The 20,427-nt window shown below is 42.8% G+C and overlaps 1 protein-coding gene across 1 annotated transcript in view; it reads right to left on the minus strand.

The window, feature by feature from the left end:
- Positions 1 to 1,195: 1,195 nt before the first annotated feature.
- Positions 1,196 to 20,427, minus strand: part of dcaf5 (ddb1 and cul4 associated factor 5) — a 21,370-nt gene continuing 2,138 nt past the window's right edge. Inside the window, exons 2-8 of the mRNA XM_036575255.1 lie at positions 14,270 to 14,413; positions 13,050 to 13,226; positions 12,333 to 12,462; positions 11,555 to 11,768; positions 7,353 to 7,419; positions 6,946 to 7,073; positions 1,196 to 3,657 (exon numbers count right to left, since the gene is read on the minus strand). Of these exons, the coding sequence (XP_036431148.1) occupies positions 2,368 to 3,657; positions 6,946 to 7,073; positions 7,353 to 7,419; positions 11,555 to 11,768; positions 12,333 to 12,462; positions 13,050 to 13,226; positions 14,270 to 14,413 (2,150 nt within the window). The 3' untranslated portion in view covers positions 1,196 to 2,367. The remainder of the gene's footprint in view (positions 3,658 to 6,945; positions 7,074 to 7,352; positions 7,420 to 11,554; positions 11,769 to 12,332; positions 12,463 to 13,049; positions 13,227 to 14,269; positions 14,414 to 20,427) is intronic.

Here is a 20,427-nt window from a genome sequence, read left to right on the forward strand (position 1 = left end):
CAATAATTAGTGTGAATTATTCAGTGTTTTAACAGCTCTGTGAGGAACTGCAGTGTGGATCCAGATTCAGACCCTCAGGGCTGGTTTCTCAGACCCAGACTAAAACTAATCCTTGACTAAACAGAGTTTATAATGAGGAGTTTGGCTTCTCACAACAGCAGAACCCCCTATTCGGTGCGATACAGAACAACTTTCTCTACTAAAGAACCCTTGAAGCACCGTCTTTTGTAAGAATGCAGACTAAATCCCTCTCTGGGAAACAGACTCAGCGTTTAAAGGGTTAAAGCGCTAATGATGAATCGCAGCATCTGGTGGTGGTTTGGTTTTGGTGACGCACCAACAGAAGCCTTTAATCAGACTCTGTATGTACATGTTCAGCGAGGGCTTCAGGCCATGGACCTGTCTGACCCTCACCTGACTCGGCCTGCAGTTCGGGTGTGACCTCAGTTAGGGGACAGCGGGGTCAAAAGGTCAGTCCAGCTACGCTAATGCACTTTAGTCCATGTTTATAGATAACAGTGCTAGAAACCACATAATCAATAAAGCATGCTCACACTTCAGTCAGAGCTAGCAAATTCAGCGGTTAAAGGGGAACTCCACTGATTTTTCTAAATTTCTGCTCAATTAAATGGTTACGACGTAATCAGAGTGGTTCAGAGTGGTTCAGAGAGGTTCAGAGTGGTTTGGTGTGAAACGCTCCGTTCTAGAGAAACTTACCGAGTCAGAACTGTTCACAGTGGTGGTGATAGGAACCAGACGTCCACCTCTAAAAGCTCCCTCACAGAAAGTTCCTACATGAAATGGTTATGAATTCACTGCCTGATGACTGAGTTTTCTCTGTAAACATGGTTCTCAAGTTTGTTTTCAGTGAATCACACCAAACAACTCTGAATGATTGTTTAAATCTCCACCAAAGAATTATGCAGAAATTTTAAAAAACTGGTGGAATTCCCCTTTAAGGGATTAAAGGGAAGTCTTACTGGCCAGACAGACCAAATCAACAAGAAATAAAACAGGCACAGTTACAGAAACAAAAACACAAAAACACCTTTTCATTTGATCCCGCGTCGCCATGGCGACGGATCCCGGCAGATGGGATGTGAGCGAGTCCGGCCACATCGCCATGGCGACCGTTCTTGGAGGATTCTGGCTTCTCGGAGACACTTCAACAAACACTGACACAAGAACAAGACGCTCCGTAGGAACACTGAAACTCAAAACTTTAATGGTGCTGATGCTGCAGCTGGACACGGTTACCGTGGAAACAGCATCGTCGCTGACTGTTAACACCCCTACCAGAAAACACAGGAGAAATCGCTCTAGAATCACACAGACCTGCGAAAACACACACACACACACAAACAGACGGCCAGTCCAGGCTCAAGGGGAGCGGGCCCAGCGTTAAGAGTCCAGCAGGACGGCCGATCGTGTGGACGTGGCACTCAAACTGCGTGATAAACCAGAAACACTCGAACTCAACTTTACACTGTTCTTATTTACTAAAATGCTTTAAAAAAGGAAAAAATGAAAATGAATGCACTATATGACAGGCTGATCTCTTTTCTTCTTTTATATCGCTAATGTTTTTAGTTATTTAGTGTCATCGCTGGGGATCTGACTCCAGAGTAAAAGCCCTCAGATACGTCAATTACCTACCGAGTGCGTGTGGAGGAGAGAGAAAGAGAAGAGAGAGAGAAAGAGAATAAGAGAATAGGGGTGCTAACAATATGACCAAAATATTGAGTAAATCTGCACCATATCGATTAATTTTGTGCCACATCAACCAAATTTTAAAGGCAGATTAGTGAGAAAACAAGCATTTAACCTGTTAAAAAAAGAAAAAATGCTTGAAATGCACTGTTTACATAATTTCTTGGTAGCTGATGTAAGTTTCCTATAAAAATAGTGCATAGATTTAAATCAAACAAATTCAAATGCAGCACTTTTTCATTTCTACCAGACTAAATATAGATTATCAGTATCAGACAGGACTTTTATTGGTGCATCCCTAGAAGAAAACATAATAAAAGTCTTTGCGATTTGGTTCACTGGACTTTAGGCTTATTAGCGCTATTCTATATATTAGTTTAAAGAGCAGATATGATGAAAATAGTAGCTGAAAGACTTTTACCTGTTTTTATTCATATTAAAGGAAATAAGCAGAGAGAGAGAGAAAGAGAGAGAAAGACCACCCGGCACTCCCACCTCCGTCGAGTTTGTACAAAGATTGTATGTTTGTTCGCTGCCCTGTCTAAGTTTAATAATCAAACACTGAACTAGAACAAAAAAAAAGTCTCAAAATGAACCAACAAACCACTCAAAAGTTCAATCAACCAATCAGTGAGTCCATTTCTGCTGACATCATCATCATGTCTTAAACTTCTTCTCTGATGGAGACTCCTCCTCTTTCTCCTCGTCCTCTCCGGACCCCAAACGTGTCCGTTTCTGGCTCCTGGATGCCGCTGGCTCTGGCTCCGCCCCTGCCCCAGACCATCCTGGGAGAGTTGAGTCTGTAGGGTTCTCATCGTGAGCGTCAGCACTGCCTTCAGCGCCTGAGCCGCTTTGCGCTACGTGCAAAACTTCCTTATCTCTGCGTGCTTCGTTTCCATCATCACTACTTTTTCCTGCCTCCTCTAGCTCCGCCCTCCAGCCCATCCTTGACTCCGCCCTCTCCACACGCTGGGGGTCACTGCCTGGAGAGGTCGAAAGGCCTCGGACCCTAACTCGGGATGGAGAAGGGGTAGGGCTACACGTGAGGCCACGCCTTCTTTCCTTGCCTCGGCTCCTGACTGGCCGTCCCTCGTCTCCTGAGGAGGAGGACGACGACGATTGGTCGTGGATGGAGATTTTAGGGTAGCTGCTGTAATCGGTGGCGCTCTGCAGAGAGTGGGTGGGGTCTCGGGCAGAGAAACGTGAGTGGCGCCTCCTTCTGGCAGCGTTACGCTGGCGCATGCTGCTACGCCGCAGTTCCGCCTCGTCACCCTCGCTACTGGAGGACGAGCTAGATGAGGAGGAGCTGGGGGAGGAGCTGGAAGTGGAGGCGTGGCCTACAGAAGAGGCGTGGCTAGACAGGCTGGAGACTCTTTCGCGAGGGCTGGGTGAACGTGGGCGGGGCATAGGGTCCAGCCAGAATCCGCTGGAGTCGGAATCCTCGTTAACGAGATCCAATAAGAACGCAGACGCACGTGGACCCGCCCCCCTCCGCCTCTGTGAGCCCCGCCCATCCGGGTCCAGTTGCTCGCTACCGGAAACGTCAGGCCCGGCCAGAGAGGACGAGGACGAGGAGGAGTGGTCGGAGTCACTATGGCGACCGCTAGCTGCGTTAGCCTGCGGTCCGGGAGTGGCGGCGACGGCGTCTCTGCTGGAGCGAGTGGAGCGGCGCCCCCTGGCGTGCAGCTGGAGTATAGCGCCTTCGCTCAGGTCGCTGTCCGAGTCGGAGCTCCAGCCTTCGATCTCGCGGCGGACGAGCGAGTCGAAAAAGGCCATCATCCGCGGGTCCTCCTGCATGGACTGGCTGACGTAGTCGTGCGAAAGGCCGCTGCCGCTGTTTAAGACCAGGCTGATGTACTCCTCGTGTGTGTAGAGAGAACGAGATTTATCCTCAACACGACCTTCCAAATCACCAACGCTGTCCGGCTGCTGGTACGGACTCCACACCTACACAAGTATCCATAATGAGAACACACAGAGTCAGAAACCACAGAATCAGGTCTGTTAGAGATGCTGAACAACAACACAGTCTGAGCCCTGCAGTTAGCACCATGCTGCACAGTGCCTACTGGTGCGAAGCTTCTTAGCTACTTTAGCCTCTTACTGGCCATATCAGCTTCTTATTAGTCGCACACATCTCTTCTTAGCTACATTAGCTTATCGTTTGTTGCTCAAGTGTCTGGTTAGATATATTATTCCTTTGTTAGCTACATTAGTCTATTATCAGCTACACTAAACCACCGTTAGCTACATTAGCCTCCTGTTAACTACATTAGCCTCTTCTTAGCTACATTAGCCTCTTCTTAGCTACATTAGCCTCTTCTTAGCTACATTAGCCTCTTGTTAGCTACATTAGCCTCCTGCTAACTACATTAGCCTCCTGTGAACTACATTAGCCTCTTGTTAGCTACATTAGCCTCCTGTTAACTACATTAGCCTCTTGTTAGCTACATTAGCCTCCTGTTAACTACATTAGCCTCTTGTTAACTACATTAGCCTCTTGTTAGCTACATTAGCCTCCTGTTAACTACATTAGCCTCTTCTTAGCTACATTAGCTTATTGTTTGTTGCTCAAGTGTCTGGTTAGATATATTATTCCTTTATTAGCTACATTAGTCTATTATCAGCTACACTAAACCACTGTTAGCTACATCAGCCTCCTGTTAACTACATTAGCCTCCTGTTAGCTACATTAGCCTCTTGTTAGCTACATCAGCCTCCTGTTAACTACATTAGCCTCCTGTTAGCTACATTAGCCTCCTGTTAGCTACATTAGCCTCTTGTTAGCTACATTAGCCTCCTGTAAACTACATTAGCCTCTTCTTAGCTACATTAGCCTCTTCTTAGCTACATTAGCCTATCATTAGTTACATAAGTCTCCCGTTAGACACATCAGCCCTGTGTTAGCTATATTAGTCTCTTATTAGCTATCGAACGTATCGTTAGCTACCTCAAGCTCTTGTTAGCCACATTAGCACCGTAGCTTCAGTGCTAAACTAAAGAAGCAGCCTTTAGACGCTAAACACGTCCAGATTAATCAGCTACATTCGGGGTGAATGAGCAGCTCACAGAGAGAACAGGTGGAATGACTGATCAGTCATTACATGATATGACATGATGTCATTTCCCAGTTTCCACTGTAGAGCTGATACAGTAACAGTGCTGATGTGTATCAGACAGGCTGAGTGAACTGATTCAGATCTCTCAAACGTTCTCTCTGAAAGGCTCTTCCCTCAGGGCGGGGGAACAGCGGGGGGGTTAACAGCTGCAGCCAAAACCATTAAAGCACAGAATTTAACTCAAGCACAGACATGCAGGCGCAAACAGACACTCAGCAGAGACACACAGACAGACAGACAGACAGACAGACGGGGACAGATTAAAGGAAAAAACAACAAAGAGTCTCAGTGAGGAGTTCGGCCAATAGAACAGCTTCAGCACTCTCTCTCATACACTCTATAAAAAGACCCTTTAGCAGTGAAAACGGTTCTATACAGAACCATGAGCACTCAAAGAACCCTTTGTATGATTCAGTGATTCTTTGCATCGTGACATTTTTCATCGAGTTCTTCAGATTGATGGAGAATCTGCTGTACATGGTTTAGTTCTATATCCACCTCCTTCAAAAGGGGTTCCATATAGAACCAATAAGGGTTCTTCTGTTGTTATGATGTTAAGCTTGTAACAATAGAGGAACTGATTTTGGTGCTATATAGAACAAACACATTCTCCATCAATCTGAAGAACCACGTCACCATGCAAAGAACCATTTTCTTTACTAAAGAACCCTCGAGAAAACATCTTTTTAAAGCTTTGCATGCTTACACGTTCTCTAGAAGAACCTTGTCATGATGCAAAGAACAATTTAATCATGCAAAGCGTTCTTTGAGTGGTCATGTTTGGAACATTGTTCCTCCTGAAGACAGTCCCTCAGTTGGTGTTCTGTCGATGGTGGTGGAGAAAGCCGACTGACACGTCACTCAGAAATGTTTTAGATAGTTCTGGGTTGAGATCTGCGCCCAGCTGGATAAACTCCCTAAGAATGAAGCGATTCTCTCTGGATGTGATCATCTCTTCTCTAAATCCTCCTCTAAAGGCTCTTCATATATCATGATCCTCATATGTTTCATATCTAAACGCTCCGTTATCTTCATCACTACTTTCCAAAACCGCTGCAGCAGCTTCAGCAGCTGTAAACTCTCTGCACGCCGTTTCACATGAGTCTCCGATGTGGACTGAATGAAGAATGAAGGGTTTCCGGCGTGATGGTCAGTCCTTAGTGATTTCCTGAGTGTCCATCGGTCAGTTTCACACAGAATGTAGACGGACACAAGAATCCACCGGTTCCACACGGTGAGAGGCAGATGACGTGTATCTCAGCCCCTCTTCATAGGCTCATAACTCCGGATGTAAGTCTCGTATGATCTCGAGATAAGATGGAATGGAAAGGGCGACTCTACAGATTCAGGAAGTGTTTGAACTGGATTTCTGAGCTGGATCATCACAAAGGGTTAAGTATGAACACTGGGGGAGGGCTTCCTGTACTAAAGGGAATTCATTAAGGGTGCTGCCTAACGAACTGAGGGGTTCACTACACGGCTGTGTTTACAAAGATTTCCACCAATCCAACTGAGTTCATCCCAATTACAGGTTAAGACTGAGGTGTTTATCTGCTCAGTCTACTCAACAATCTGATGGAAATCTCCGTTTACATGAGCGCTACAAGTAATCCGATCCAAAATTATGCACGTGTAGAGAAGCGCTTAGTGTAGTCGTTACCATGACAGTGAGTATCACGTGAGTCCAGTCAGAGTGAGACGAGCAGCAGTGAGTTACTGAATTTCAGTGTGTGTTTAATTTGCTCTGCAGCTCATGTTGTTCTTTTAAATCCTTTAAAGTTGAACGGTATAAACTTCCACTATGACGTGACGAACATGATCAGAACGGACTTAAACTTTCAGATAGGGAATGTAATCAGATACAGGCGTTTACACGGATATTATTCTTTCTCGTTCGATCAGATGGAAACTGTATTCGGCCTCAATGACCTCAATCAGACTAGTCTGTTCAGACTGAGCTATTAGTCGGATTATTAGTCGGATTATCAGGCTGCATGTAAACGTGATTATTCATACAGAAGCTCCTCACTGAGACACTGTGTTGTGTTTTCCTGTTATTTTGTCAGGTGTGTTTAATGTGTGGTCAGGTGAGAGGCGAGAGGTGATGAGCGCTGACCTTGATGACCTTCTCGACTCCGGAGGAGCAGATCATGTAGGTGTGCGGGTTAAAGCGGACCTGGTTGACAATGGAGCGATGACCCTTCAACACCATGAAGGCCCCGTTCACCACACGACCCGGACCACCTGCAGCAAAGAGCAGAGAGAGAGAGAGAGAGAGAGAGAGAGAGAGAGAGAGAGAGAAATGCAGTATAGTTAATGAATCTGTTGAAAAAGTTCAACTGTGTGCTGAACTGTATAAAACAGGCTATATATATATATATATAATCATTTACATGTTAAATATATATAATTAAAAACAAAAAGTGGAAATAATTCAGAATAGTTAATTACATTTTGTTAAAATAATTGTTTAATTTAATTAAAATAATATTTAATTAAAATGACTAAATAATAATAACGTACCTGCTTCAGGGTCTTTGGGGATTTTCCACATGTAGAGGTTAAAATCATCTGAGCCAGACAGGATATACTGAAACACACACAGTTACTCATGATTATAAACACGTATGGTTATGAATATTATATATGGTTTGAGAACAGGTAGTTTCTGGGTAATTACTAAGTATAATATAGTAATAAATTACAGTCCTATTAATATTACTAGTATGTTAATGTACCAGTAAACATACTAATTAATAAGGAGTGAAATACTGTACTGGATAAAGGTTCTTTACTGAGTTCTCTTCTTTAGGTTCTCTACAGTGATTACACCTTTGTCATCTACTGTGCATTTACTGTAGCAGCACCACTGTTATGTAACGTCTCTGCATTCAATTCTGAAATTTTCGTGGCTCTGTACTTAGATACTGAACTTACAAATATTACTTGTCAGTGCTACATATTTATTATGAAAGTCTTAGTAATTATTCCAACATTTCAGTGGTACATATCATGTATTATGTACCAAAATCACATGTAATTAGTCCATATTCTCATATTAAATACTATACCAGAAAATAAAATGCTAACAAAGCTTTCTTTGGGGCTGAACTTGCGCTAATAATGCGATTTACTGCGATTAATAATTTTAATCTTTGCATATTTGGCACCGAATTCCAAACAGAGCACACAAATTCGCAGCTTCAGTCTGACGAGGAAATAAACCTTCAAACAGGAACACAAAGCGGCTCCAGGACACATGCAGACAGGAATCCACTGGCCTGATGTGAGTCTGATAAAACACGTCCGTACAGGCTCCTCAACATACAAGGTTCTGATGCGTATCTGAACAAGACCCTGTGGCATGTAATAAACAGGCCACTCCCGCCGGCCCATTTTAAAGCAACAGCTCAGTGAGTTTTTTTTCCAGCTTACATCAAATATTCACAGCTGGGAAAAAGAGTTCTGCACAGGCAGATTAAAGGGACCCTGACTGTTACGACATACAGGCGTCAGTATGGCGTACGTGTCCAGCATCACTCAAACACAGCATATTAACCAGGCAAAATACTTTATTTATTATTAAAAACAGACTCAGTTCCATTTTTGTTGCCCCATCTAAGGGTTTCTTTCTCTCTCGTCCACTAAATGAGGAAAAGCAAGCTGAACATCTCAATTAACTCATTCAGCCTTTCCAGCTTTAGCTAGAACGTTACATCACACAACAGAACAACTTTTTTGTCTTATGTTCCGTATGACTGAGAGAAATGACTGGAGAATTTCGCCTATTTGTCGTGTTTTTATAATAAAACATTCCCATTGGGTTTATGTGTCATATGTTAATATTACCGGATGTACTAAATGCTCACTGTTTTAAGGCGTACCAGTCATCACAGTCAGGGTTCCCTGTGTACAAACAATGTAAAGGTACAACACAACAAGGTGAATGGAAGCTAATACCCCACCAATTAGCATGGAGCTAACTGCAAGTCATCACACACACTTGCATCAAACATGTCAGTGATGCTGGGGTCCCTATTCGCCAGCTTCTTACTGGAATTTTCTGTTCCACCTTAAATGGTGCAGCAGCTACATTCCGGAGGCGCCATTTAAGGTGGAACGGAAAATTTGAATAAGAAGCTGTCGAACATGGAAGTGAGATTCACCGAAAAGTTTGAGGCGAGTGTGTGATGATTTAGATACGCAGTTAGCGCCATGCTAATTGGTGGGATGTAGACTTTCATTATGTGTTAGCTGCATTAGCCTCGTAGCTCCAGAGGTAAAACTAAAGAAGACACCAAACATGTCTTGGCTGATTGACCACATTTGGGTTAAATGAGGGGGAAAATAGGGGAATTAGATTTTCCATCAAATTATCCCTGAGAAGGTCCAGTTACACCAGCTTTCTTGCTTACAAAGCTTTGGATAAACAAATTAGCATAAATAAACAGCTTTAAATGCTTAAGGTTAGTCCAGGCATGAACTCTTTTATAATGAATGAATAAATAATCTAAAGACTGAAAGGAAAAAAAAATCCCGTCTTCTTTATATATATATGAAAAAGATATATATTTATATTTTCACCCTAAAAGCATAAAGCATCTCAAGAAATAACTGGTGCTGGGACTTCGTAGCTCCAAAAAATCGCATAGCAGTTCACTTAATGATGAAAAAATAACGACTAGGCTGGATTCTTTACGTGGCGGTAATGGGCTTCCACACTCTGCTGGGTCCGCCAGCTGACGAAGACGAGTCATAAAGCGAGTAATCAATGTCTCCTTTGAGCACAAGCAGCTCTATTTAAGGCGGCGCTGAGTTAACGCTGGCCTGGTTTCGAAGGGAAAGCGTGAAGAATGAATTCTGTAACATCTCACGAATGCAAACAAACCTCAGCAATACTAACAATGACATCACACACGGCCAGAGGTCCAAGTTTACAAGAGCACCTGAACTTCACTCAGTACGGAGCGTCTTTACAGAGAGCCTAACAGCACGCACTGCATTAGAACATCAGCAGGACAGACTGAAACACCCAGACTTACAGTGAGGGCTGGGCAATATGACGATATATATCATTATCGCGATAAATTATGTCACAACACAATACAGTCTGCTTTTCTGATCATACTGTGTCTATCGTCAGTGCTTGTAGACACTGACCAACCGCATGATTCATTATAAAGAGAGTAAAATTAGTCAGTTTAACTGGATTTAGTGACAAATACTGAATAAAAAACACTGTGTTCACAGTTTTTGATAGTATTTATGGTAAAATGTGGCACTACTGGCTCTTTTTTCTCTGATCCAGCTGATCAGATGTCCGAAAAAATAAATATTGTGACACATCATGCATCATGAAAATTTCCTGAAGTATTGCAATATTATATTTTCGTCATATCGCCCAGCCTTACTTACAGTAAACCTTCTATAACAATGAGATGATACCTGCACAACTAAATTCCTCCTCCACAGTTCCATTTATTTATGTATTCTGTATTTATCTGTCTGTTTTTGCTCCTCTTTTCTGCTTCATTTGTTATAAAACCTTAAACTTGTGCTGCATTTGAAGGTAAACTTACTTTCACTGTTATAAATATGAAAGTAACAGCCGCTCACAGTTACTGCATGATCACATGATCGCATTTGTTTTCCCACAGTTCTTAGCAGTCGTTATCCACCTGTACTGTGAAGTGCCGTCCAATCAGTTTTGCAGCTTTAGACTGAATCTGAGCGTAAAGCCATCATAATCGTGTTTACATCACGACTAACAGGCTGTAAACTGGAGGTGTTTTTATCCGTCTGACAAACACTTGTAAATGAAACAGCTGACTGCTGATAGCATAACTAGTGTTTCCTAGCCGATGGTGAATCTGCACAGCTGCCCAGATGCTGCTGCAGGTGAGCTAAACAGCAGAGTCAAAACCTCTTAAATCGTCAAGCAGCATCACAGCAGGAACAGCAGCTGGAGTCTGAGAGTCTGACAGCCAGCTGTGCCTATACGTGTGTTTTGGCTGCTCAGCAGACATTTACGTGCATTTACTGGATTTATTTTATAGAAATAATAGTAATAAATAGTGAAAAACGTAATAAAGTGCCATCTGTACATTATGACATTATGGCTGATCAATGTAATGACATATAGAAATGATGTATATATTTAATGGTTATATTTATTTAAAAACATAGAGAGTAGATACATACAAAAACCCTGTATCTCCATTTTTGTCATGTTTTACTTTTTTGCATAATTTCAAAAATCCAGTTACCCTTCTGAACTGTGTTAAAATTTCATGATGAGTGGACCAACAGAAACAGTCCAAAACTACTTAAAAAAATGCACTTTAACCACTTTAAGTTCAGAAAGTTTCTTCTGTCCCCTGTAAAGTTACCGTTTTGGAGATTTGGAGGTTTTATTCCGACAGCACAACCTCTGTCACAAGTCAGTCTGTGAAATTTCTGTCCTGCTAGATCTGCCCCAGCCGACTGTAAGTGCCATTAATAATGAAATGGAAGCGTCTAGAAACAACAGCTCAGCCACAAAATGGGAGACCACGGCCGAGCAGCTGCACACAGGCCTGAGATCACTGTGCTCAATGCCAAGCATCCAAAAAAGAGCACATACTTCACTGAATAATATTATAATCAGTTGCAATAAATAATAACATTCCAAAGTATTCATTTTTGCCTCCCTAATACATTCTAACGTTAATATGCTGATGGGGTACCTGGTCTCGGTCCCCGGCGAAGCAGCAGCTCTTCATGGTGCAGGAGTTAAAGTAGCCCTGGTTGTCGAACTGGAAGCTGGGCAGCCGAGAGTGCAGCTCGTACAGGACGGGGGGCAGACGGCGGCGCAGGGCGAGCAGCTGCGTCCCTGCACTGTTAAACCTCACACTCATCGCACTCTGCAGGGACAAACTGCCCCCGTAGCGCAACAGAGAACTGCACAGACACAGAGAGGAGGAAACAAACACAAACGGATAAATAAAACAGGATTTGTTCACATTATTAACCCCAAACTGCCGTACGAGTGAGAATATGCTGTAGATACTGTGTGGCATCACATTTATCCACAGCACTCTGCTGCCATCTAGAGGACACTGACAGAGTAACACTGTAAAAAGCTAGGTGTGCAGTGAGATCAGAGTATTTCCATTGAGAAGTGTGAAATAAAAGGGGAATTCCACTGATTTTTCACAATTTCTGCATAAATAAGTTGCTAAGATGTAACCAGAGTTGTTCAGAGTGGTTTAGTATGAATTGTTCACAGTGGTGGTGATAGGAACCAGACGTCCACCTCTAAAAGCTCCCTCACAGAAAGTGATTAACTGGTGGTTCTGGATAGTAACTAAAATATCTATATCTGTGTTGTAGTCATGGCGACACCTGGTTCCTATCACCACCACTGTAAAGACATCTGAACCATTTCACAGTTATGGGGGAATTTTGTAAAATCACTTGAATTCCCCTTTACAAGTTAATGATAAGTGTGTGAAGATCACTCACCTGCGTGGTTTTCGGATGTCCCACAGCCCGACCCCCTCTTTAGAGTTGGCGGTGGCCAGCAGGCGCGGCTCTACAGGGTTAAACATGACGCTGTGGAACGCGGACGGATAATTGGCCAGGCAGAACGGTTCTACAACACAACAACAGCACACAGTTAGAGAACAGTTAGAGAACAGAGAGACAGAAACGGTTTGAGTTCATCCTCCTGTAGCGCCCCCACAGCGTTTACACCTTAAAGACCTCCCACACTAAAACAAGTGGAGAAACTGAGTGGAAACTGTGATTCTGAACTTTCCACCCAGACCACATTAAGGTCTGTCATTAAGCGGAAGAGGAAATGTTTCATTCTGATTTGAATTTGATGAAAAGCTGTTTTGCAGAAGAAAAAATGGACTTTCTGTACAAACTGCAAGCGACAGTAAACACTTACGTTATAACGAGCCAACACTTGAACTTACGTACAACTGACCCCTGGTGTACAGTGTGTGTAAGTGGATTATAGTGTCTAATGTGCATATGCTGTGTGTAATCTGTGTATACTGTGCCTTTGGGGTGAAAACATGGTGTATGTGTGTTTATCATTTTTTAATTACATAATTTAAAAATACCAGCTGTCCTTTACAGTATATCAAAACGTCATAATGAATGGACCAATAGAAACGCTCCAAAATGACGCGGTTTGCGTGTGCAGCGTGCGTGTGCAGCGTGTGCGTGTACCTCCGTGCGGCGGCTCTCGTGTGTCCCAGATCAGAACTCTGCCGTCGTCGGAGGAGCTGGCGAACACGTTGTCGTTAACGGGGCTGACGGACAGACCATAAACAGCGTCGTCATGGAGAAACACGTTCAGCGTCTCGCCGCGTTCAACATCGTGTAGGATCACCTGCTCATCGTTACCTGCAACACAAAACACAACTCACAGATCAATCAACCAATCACAACACAGTATTCCTGCATTTGATTGTCTGAGCTCCTCTTATGACGTTTGTGTGCCTTTATGCGTTCAGAATTAAACAGGCTGCTTTTGTTACTGCACCTTTAAGACTGATGCATGGAAATGAGCTCTGTCCTGATTGGCTGTCCTGTACTGCCATTCTGCAACCTACAAACTTCATGTTTAAAATGCAAGTATGGGACAATTCAGGCATGAAGATATTTAGAGTATTTAGAGTAATTTTTATAGAATAATTGTCAATAAACAGCCATTAAATTTATAAGTAGAATGTTGTTCTTTATGTATGAATAAGTGTTCTGCACTCGGTATCGGCAAAAATTTATATCAAAGTATAATTAAGATCACTGTTCAGCTGTTCTTCTGTCTCAACTGCCGACTGAAAAGCTGCTCAGTGGTGATGACAGTTTGGGAATTTAGTGTCGTCTCATCTTCAGAGTCTGACCAAATCGGCTGTCGGTCAAATGTGATCTTAAAAGTGTCCGTTTTCTGTTTGTGGCAAAGTAAGAAGTAAAACGTTCAAATGTCTTGAGCGTCTCCTACAGCTGTCAAAGTCGTTGCTTAGCAACAGCGTCTCAGTGGAGTGATACAGTGTTTGTGAAAAACCATGTTATGGTGAAATAACAGCACAGTTAGAACGCTGCTCAACCAATCAGCTCGCGTGGCCGGAACTCACTGATGTATAATGAACCATATCACTGCTGTCGGGCAAAACCTCGGGTAACTTTACAGGACACGGAAAATGTTCTTAACTTTTAATGGAAGTAAATGGAGAAATATTTTTTTCCAAGTAATCCTGGACCTTTTCTGTTCGTCTGCTCATCATTAAATTTTGACACAACATTAATGCCAACAGCCTTTTTCAATTTAGGGCAAAAAAAATTAAAAATATTCTCCATCAATCTGAAGAACCATTTCGCAATTTAAGCATGAAATGGTTCTATACAGAACTTGTGGTGAGAGGTCAAAAGATGGTCATGCTCCTCACCTCCAGAGAAAACCCGCGTGTTTGTGCTGTCGAACGCCAGGCAGAAGATGTTGGAGAGGTGCTCCCCCTTCAGCTTGACCGGTTTGGCCCGGGAGTGGATGGCCTTCTCCATGTGCCACAGCAGCACCCGCCGGTCATCTCCACCTGAATCACAGCAGGACGGAGGAGAGAGTCAAAGACCAGCTCACATATTCATACACATCATCATATACGTTATACTAGAAGTGGCACTTTTCCTATCCAATACTGACACTAGGGCCCAGCCCCATTTCACCTCTCACCCCTACCAATCGGGGTAGCGTGTCCTGATTCTTGTTGAGATAGAGGGGTAGGGAGAAGTGTTAGGGCTAGAAAGAGAAACCAGCAGGATGGCTGAGCAAGAGACCAAAGAAACCCACAAATGTGAGAATTTTCTCAGTTAAAGAATTAAAATAATCATCGTTTCATCTTAGTTTAATGTCGTTTCAGTGTATTATGGTTCGCTAGTAAAGCTGACATCTCAGTAGCTAACTAAATTTCCCATTCCACCTTAAATGGCACCTCTGGTGTCAGAAATGCTGCACCATTTAAGGTGGAACGGGAAAATTTGAACGAGTCTGGGGCGATTGAGTGATGATTTGTGTGTGCAGTTAGCACCATGCTAGCAGTTTTGGGGTATTTCCATTAACTGTTAGCGACATTAGCCAAAGTATGTTAGCTAAAAACAATAGCAGCCGCCACTCTGAAGCTGAACTTTATCCACACATCTGTCCATTTTTATAAACAACAGCGTGTACAGTGTTAGAACTGCCACTCTGTAATGTCTTACGGGTTTCTCAAACGCTAGAGGGCGCTCCCGAGCGAGTCCAAAATGAATGGGTTGATATGGAGCATTTGAGCAAAATCATAGTTTGAAAATGCTGAAACATTTTTAATGTGGAAGAATACAGTCATTTCCTGAGCACAGAGCAGCATAAAACATTTTAACACTGCTGTTATGTTTTTAAGAGCTTTTAAACTCGAGTTATAGGAGTTTAAAACGGCGCCTCATGTACGTTCATTATGTCTGTGAGCGCCAACAGCCAATAATAAGTAATGCTAACCAATCAGCTCTCAGTAGCAGTAATGCTAACCAATCAGCTCTCAGTAGCAGTAATGCTAACCAATCAGCTCTCAGTAGCAGTAATGCTAACCAATCAGCGCTCAGTAGCAGTAATGCTAACCAGTCAGCTCTCAGTAGCAGTAATGCTAACCAATCAGCGCTCAGTAGCAGTAATGCTAACCAATCAGCTCTCAGTAGCAGTAATGCTAACCAGTCAGCTCTCAGTAACAGTAATGCTAACCAACCAGCTCTCAGTAGCAGTAATGCTAACCAATCAGCTCTCAGTAGCAGTAATGTTGGGGTCTGTTTGCTGTAGTAAAGGAAACATACAGGTGAGTTTTCTTCGCTGTTTTAGTGAAATTCGTCCTTCTACTGTCTAAATTAAAGGAAAGTTCTGGTTCAGAGATTAGAAACTATTTTAACTTTTCGCTTTTAGCCGTTGAGCTCCATTCACCCCCATTCACTGAGGACTCATGGGCGCCCCCTGCTGTTTAGCAGTCCTGCTTTTGATATAACGGGGGAAATGGAAAGTGGCCGGACTCCTCAAAACCGGCTCTGGTCAAACTGGTGTTAAAGGACTGTAATCCATTCATGCTGGTGACTCAGTGAGGTTCCGTCTATCAGACTAAATATACTCTCTACAGTAAACATCACCGATTCAGACGACCATGACTAACGTCTCACTGGATCTCTGAGTGACACCTCATACACACACACCGGACTCGTAACAGCTCCTCTAAACCATCACAGAAACAGATCCGGTTTCTCCATCTAGCACAAAGAGGAATATCTTGGCAGCCTTGTAAAGGAATAGTTTGGCCAATCGTTCAGTTCCCCCCTCATCCCGAATGCATTCAGTCAGCCAAGGCTGGTTTGGGGGCTGAAGTTTCTGTAGTTTAGCACTGGAGCTACGAGGCTAATGTAGCTAACATGGAATGTGCATGTAATGAAGCTCATACTGATTAGCATTAGCACTGATGCCTCTACAGTCACGCTCCTCAGACTGTGTGGAGCTCAGTGTCTCTCATAGACCCGATTCTGTGGGTTCTGACTCACTGTTCTCTATAAACACGGACTAAAGTACATTAGCACAGCTACACACAGCATTAGCATACAAAGCTTGAATTTTAGGCGCACTTTGCCTGCAATGTTAAAAAAGATGGTTCTTTAAAAAAGGGGGTTCTTTAGTATGGAAAAGGGTTCATTTGCACGCTTAAATGATGGCTGGATAGACAGACGGGGCAACAAAAGGCTGGTAAAGTTGTGTAAAGCTAATAAAAACACCTGGTGGTTAATTTGCAGCAGGTCAGTAACATGACTGTGTATAAAGAGCATCTCAGAGAGGCGGAGTCTCTCAGAAGTAAAGATGAGGAGGGGTTCACCACTCTGTGAAAGACTGCACCATCAAATAGAGCAACAATTCAAGAAGCACGTTTCTCAACATAAAACAGCAAAGAACTTCTGTTTTTCATCATCTACGGTACAAAATATCATTAAAGAATCTGGAGAAATCTCTGAAAGACCACTCAGCTTGTTATCAGTGCACAGTTCAAAAGCCAGTATTCATGATGGTGTAGGGGGCATTAGTGCACATGGCATGGGTGATGTGCTCATCTGTGAAGGCACCATTAATGCTGAACAATATATACATGTTTTGGGAACATATGCTGCCGTCCAGACGACGTCTTTTTCAGGGAAGGCCTTGATTATTTCAGCAAGACAAGCCAAACCACATTCTGCTTGTATTACAGCAGCGTTGCTCCATATTAAAAGAGTCCAGGTGCTAAACTGACCTAAACTGACCTGCCTGCAGTCCAGACCTGTCACCACTGATAACATTTGGCACATTATGAAATTAAAAATATGACAAATGAGCCCCTGAACTGATGAGCAGCTGAAATCCTGTATCAAACAAGAACAGAAAACATTTCACTTTCTAAACTACAGCAGCGTCTCCTCAGTTCACAAACGCTTACAGAGTGTTGTTAAAGTAGAGGTGATGAAGCACAGTGGTAAACAGGCCCCCGTCCCAACTTTATTGGAATGTGTTGCTGCCATCAAATTCAAAATGAGCACATATTTTTCAAAAAACAATAAAATTTCTCAGTCTCAGCATATCCTAAAATAAATATAAGGTTTAAATGATTTGCACATCATTGCATTTTGTTTCCATTTACATTTTGCACAGCATCCCAACTTTTTTGGAAATGGGGTTCTACATTCTATATAACATCTATTATTAGTAGTAGTAGTGGTATCATTATCATTTATGATCTCCTGTGTAAAGTTCTTTTAAGAACTTTTTTATAAATGTTTCTATAAAGCACAAAAAATGGTTCCACTACCGAACACCCCATAATGCACTGGGCTCCATTTCCTTGGAAATCTCTTTGGCCTCTGCTGTTCTGCCTGAAATAGCTTTTTCATTGCCTGCTCGCCACATGTGGAGTCAGATTTCCAACCGCTTTAGGAGTTTAGGGGAGTTTTGGTGTTCTTGCTCTTTCTGTGCCAGTGACACTACAGGCCAAAATAACGGAAACTAATACACCCCCTGGGCAAAAAACAGGCCGAACCCAAAAACCCATTAGAACAGCTGCAGCAGGTTAGTGATCTAACTTATTTAAGTGCTGTAGTTTAGTGTGTGAATGTTCAGACAGTCTTTTACAGAAAGAAGAGTCAGTATTGATCCACTCAGCACTGACGGCTTCGCACTGCTGAAAAACACCGCTGAGCTGGTTTGAGTTTAATGTGAGACCAAATAAACTCTATAGGGTTTAAATCTGGACTCTGACCAGCCAGAAACAACCATTATTATTTGGGCGTGGAACATTTTATTTGCCCAGGAGTTCAGTAGTGAGTGTTTTAGTAACAGTAGCCCTCACTTACATTATTACATTTAGACCATTAATGTTGATTTATTATATTTAGTGTTTTTCAGGGGGGATTTTTGTTAAATCTGCAGTCATTTTTGCCCTTTGACCCGGTTATTTCAGACGCTGTTTCTAACACATCTATTATATTTATTAAGCTGTACTGAAGCTCTTTAACTCAGAAAGCCTGCAACACCTTCAATCTGCAGGAATATGAACTCCTGCACAGACTAAATTTAGCCGCGAGCTGTAGATCAGAAAGGCTGCAGCTCAAATCAAAGCCTCGTCTGTTTCTGCAGCAGCTTTAACAGCAGGGTTTATCCAATAAAGCAGCGCCGAGCTGCGGTTAATCTAAACCACACGACTGCAGCCCGTCCACACGGTCAGACCTGCTACTGCAAACAGGCTGAATAAAGCTGAATAAAGCTGAATAAAACTGAATAAAAAGGAATAAAGCTGAATAAAGCTGAATAAAGCTGAATAAAACTGAATAAAACTGAATAAAAGTGGACTTAAACTCAGAAACGAGAGGATCCACTGATACAGGCTTGAAACATGGCACACAGAAACAGCACCTCTCTCTCTCTCTCACTGTAACTGTCTCTCTCTCATTCTCCTTTTCCTCTTCCTCATTCTCCCTCCGTCAATGTTCTTCTCACTCTTTCTTCTTCGTTTCTCTCTCTCCCTCTTTCTCTGTCTTTCTGGCTCTTTCTCTCTCTCTCTTCCTCCCTACTTCCCTTGTTTCTGCCACTTGTTCTCTGTCTCTCTCTCTCTCTCTCTATTTGTGTTGCTGCTTTGCATTCAAAATTGGCGATATGAGCTGCAAATGTGCAGTTTTGCTTTCAGAACTTTTTTTCTCTCTCTCCCTCTCCCCCTCTCTCCCTCTCCCCCTCTCTCCTTCTCTCTCCCTCTCCTTCTCTTTCCTTCTTTCTCCCTCTCTCTCTCTCTCTCTCTCTCTCTCCTTCTCTCTCTCGTTCTTTCCCCCTCTCTCCTTCTCTCTCCTTCTCTCTCTCTCTCCTCGCATTGCTGCTTTTCATCCAGTGATCTCCGTAGTGAGGCGCAGTGTGTAGTTGTGCTTCCACAACTTTTGTGCGGTCATTCTGAAACGACAGGTCACTGCGCTTCAGCGACCATGTAAATCTAGACGAAGCTGATCTGCAGAATGACCATAGTAAACGATACTGTGGTCCTGATTCAGTACCATGTGAGCGGTTACTGCCTCACTCTACAGCTCCTCTCTGATAATGTCCACATTTACCACATATCGTTTACATCATACTGCAAACACATTTCCAATATGAGCCAATATATGCACATATATTTTTTCCATATAAGAGTTTTATTAAACCCAGTCAATGTACACCATCGTTAGCTCACCGCTAACATAACACTGGAACTCCCATAGTGAAAATTAGCATTACCATAAATGCAAGTATCTCCATAAATACAACCCATAAAAAGATCTTCAAGGGTTCTTTAGTAAAGACAACAGTTCTATAAAGAACCATGAACACTCAAAGAACCATTAGGGTTCTTTTTTTGAAGGGTGAAATGGTTCCTCAGAGTGACGGAGAACTCAGTCATTACAACAGAACTCTTTCGGGTGCTATATAGAACAACACATTCCCGATCAATCTGGAGAACAATTTCACCACGCAGAGAACCATTTAATCATGCAAACAGTTCTTTGAGTGTTCATGGTTCTATATAGAACTCTTGTCTTTCCTAAAACCCTTTAAGAACCATCTATTATAAGAGTGATACCTTATATATGTGGCCTCACTGGTGTATCTGCTTTATAGGCAATATGGCCAAAACAACGACACGACGGCAGCAGTGACAGCAGGAGGACGGTAAACAGCCCCTCGTCCTCAATCTCTCCTTTAATTCTGGATGTTCTGCATTACGAGACTGTTAAAGAGCCGAAATGCGAATATTGCTGCACACGTTACGAGCAAGCTAGAACGCCTACACTGATACTGATCCTGCATGAAAGAGGCTCCTATTAAACTTTATAACACGGTTATACACCGATCAGGCATAACATTCTGACCACCTCCTTGTTTCTACGCTCATCGTCCATTTTATCAGCTCCACTTACTATATAGGTGCACTTTGTAGTTCTACAGTTACAGACTGTAGTCCATCTGTTTCTCTGATACTTTGTTAGCCCCCTTTTACCCTGTTCTTCAGTGGTCAGGACCCCC

Source organism: Colossoma macropomum, unplaced genomic scaffold (genome assembly GCF_904425465.1).
Source record: "Colossoma macropomum unplaced genomic scaffold, Colossoma_macropomum, whole genome shotgun sequence".
NCBI lineage: Eukaryota > Metazoa > Chordata > Actinopteri > Characiformes > Serrasalmidae > Colossoma > Colossoma macropomum.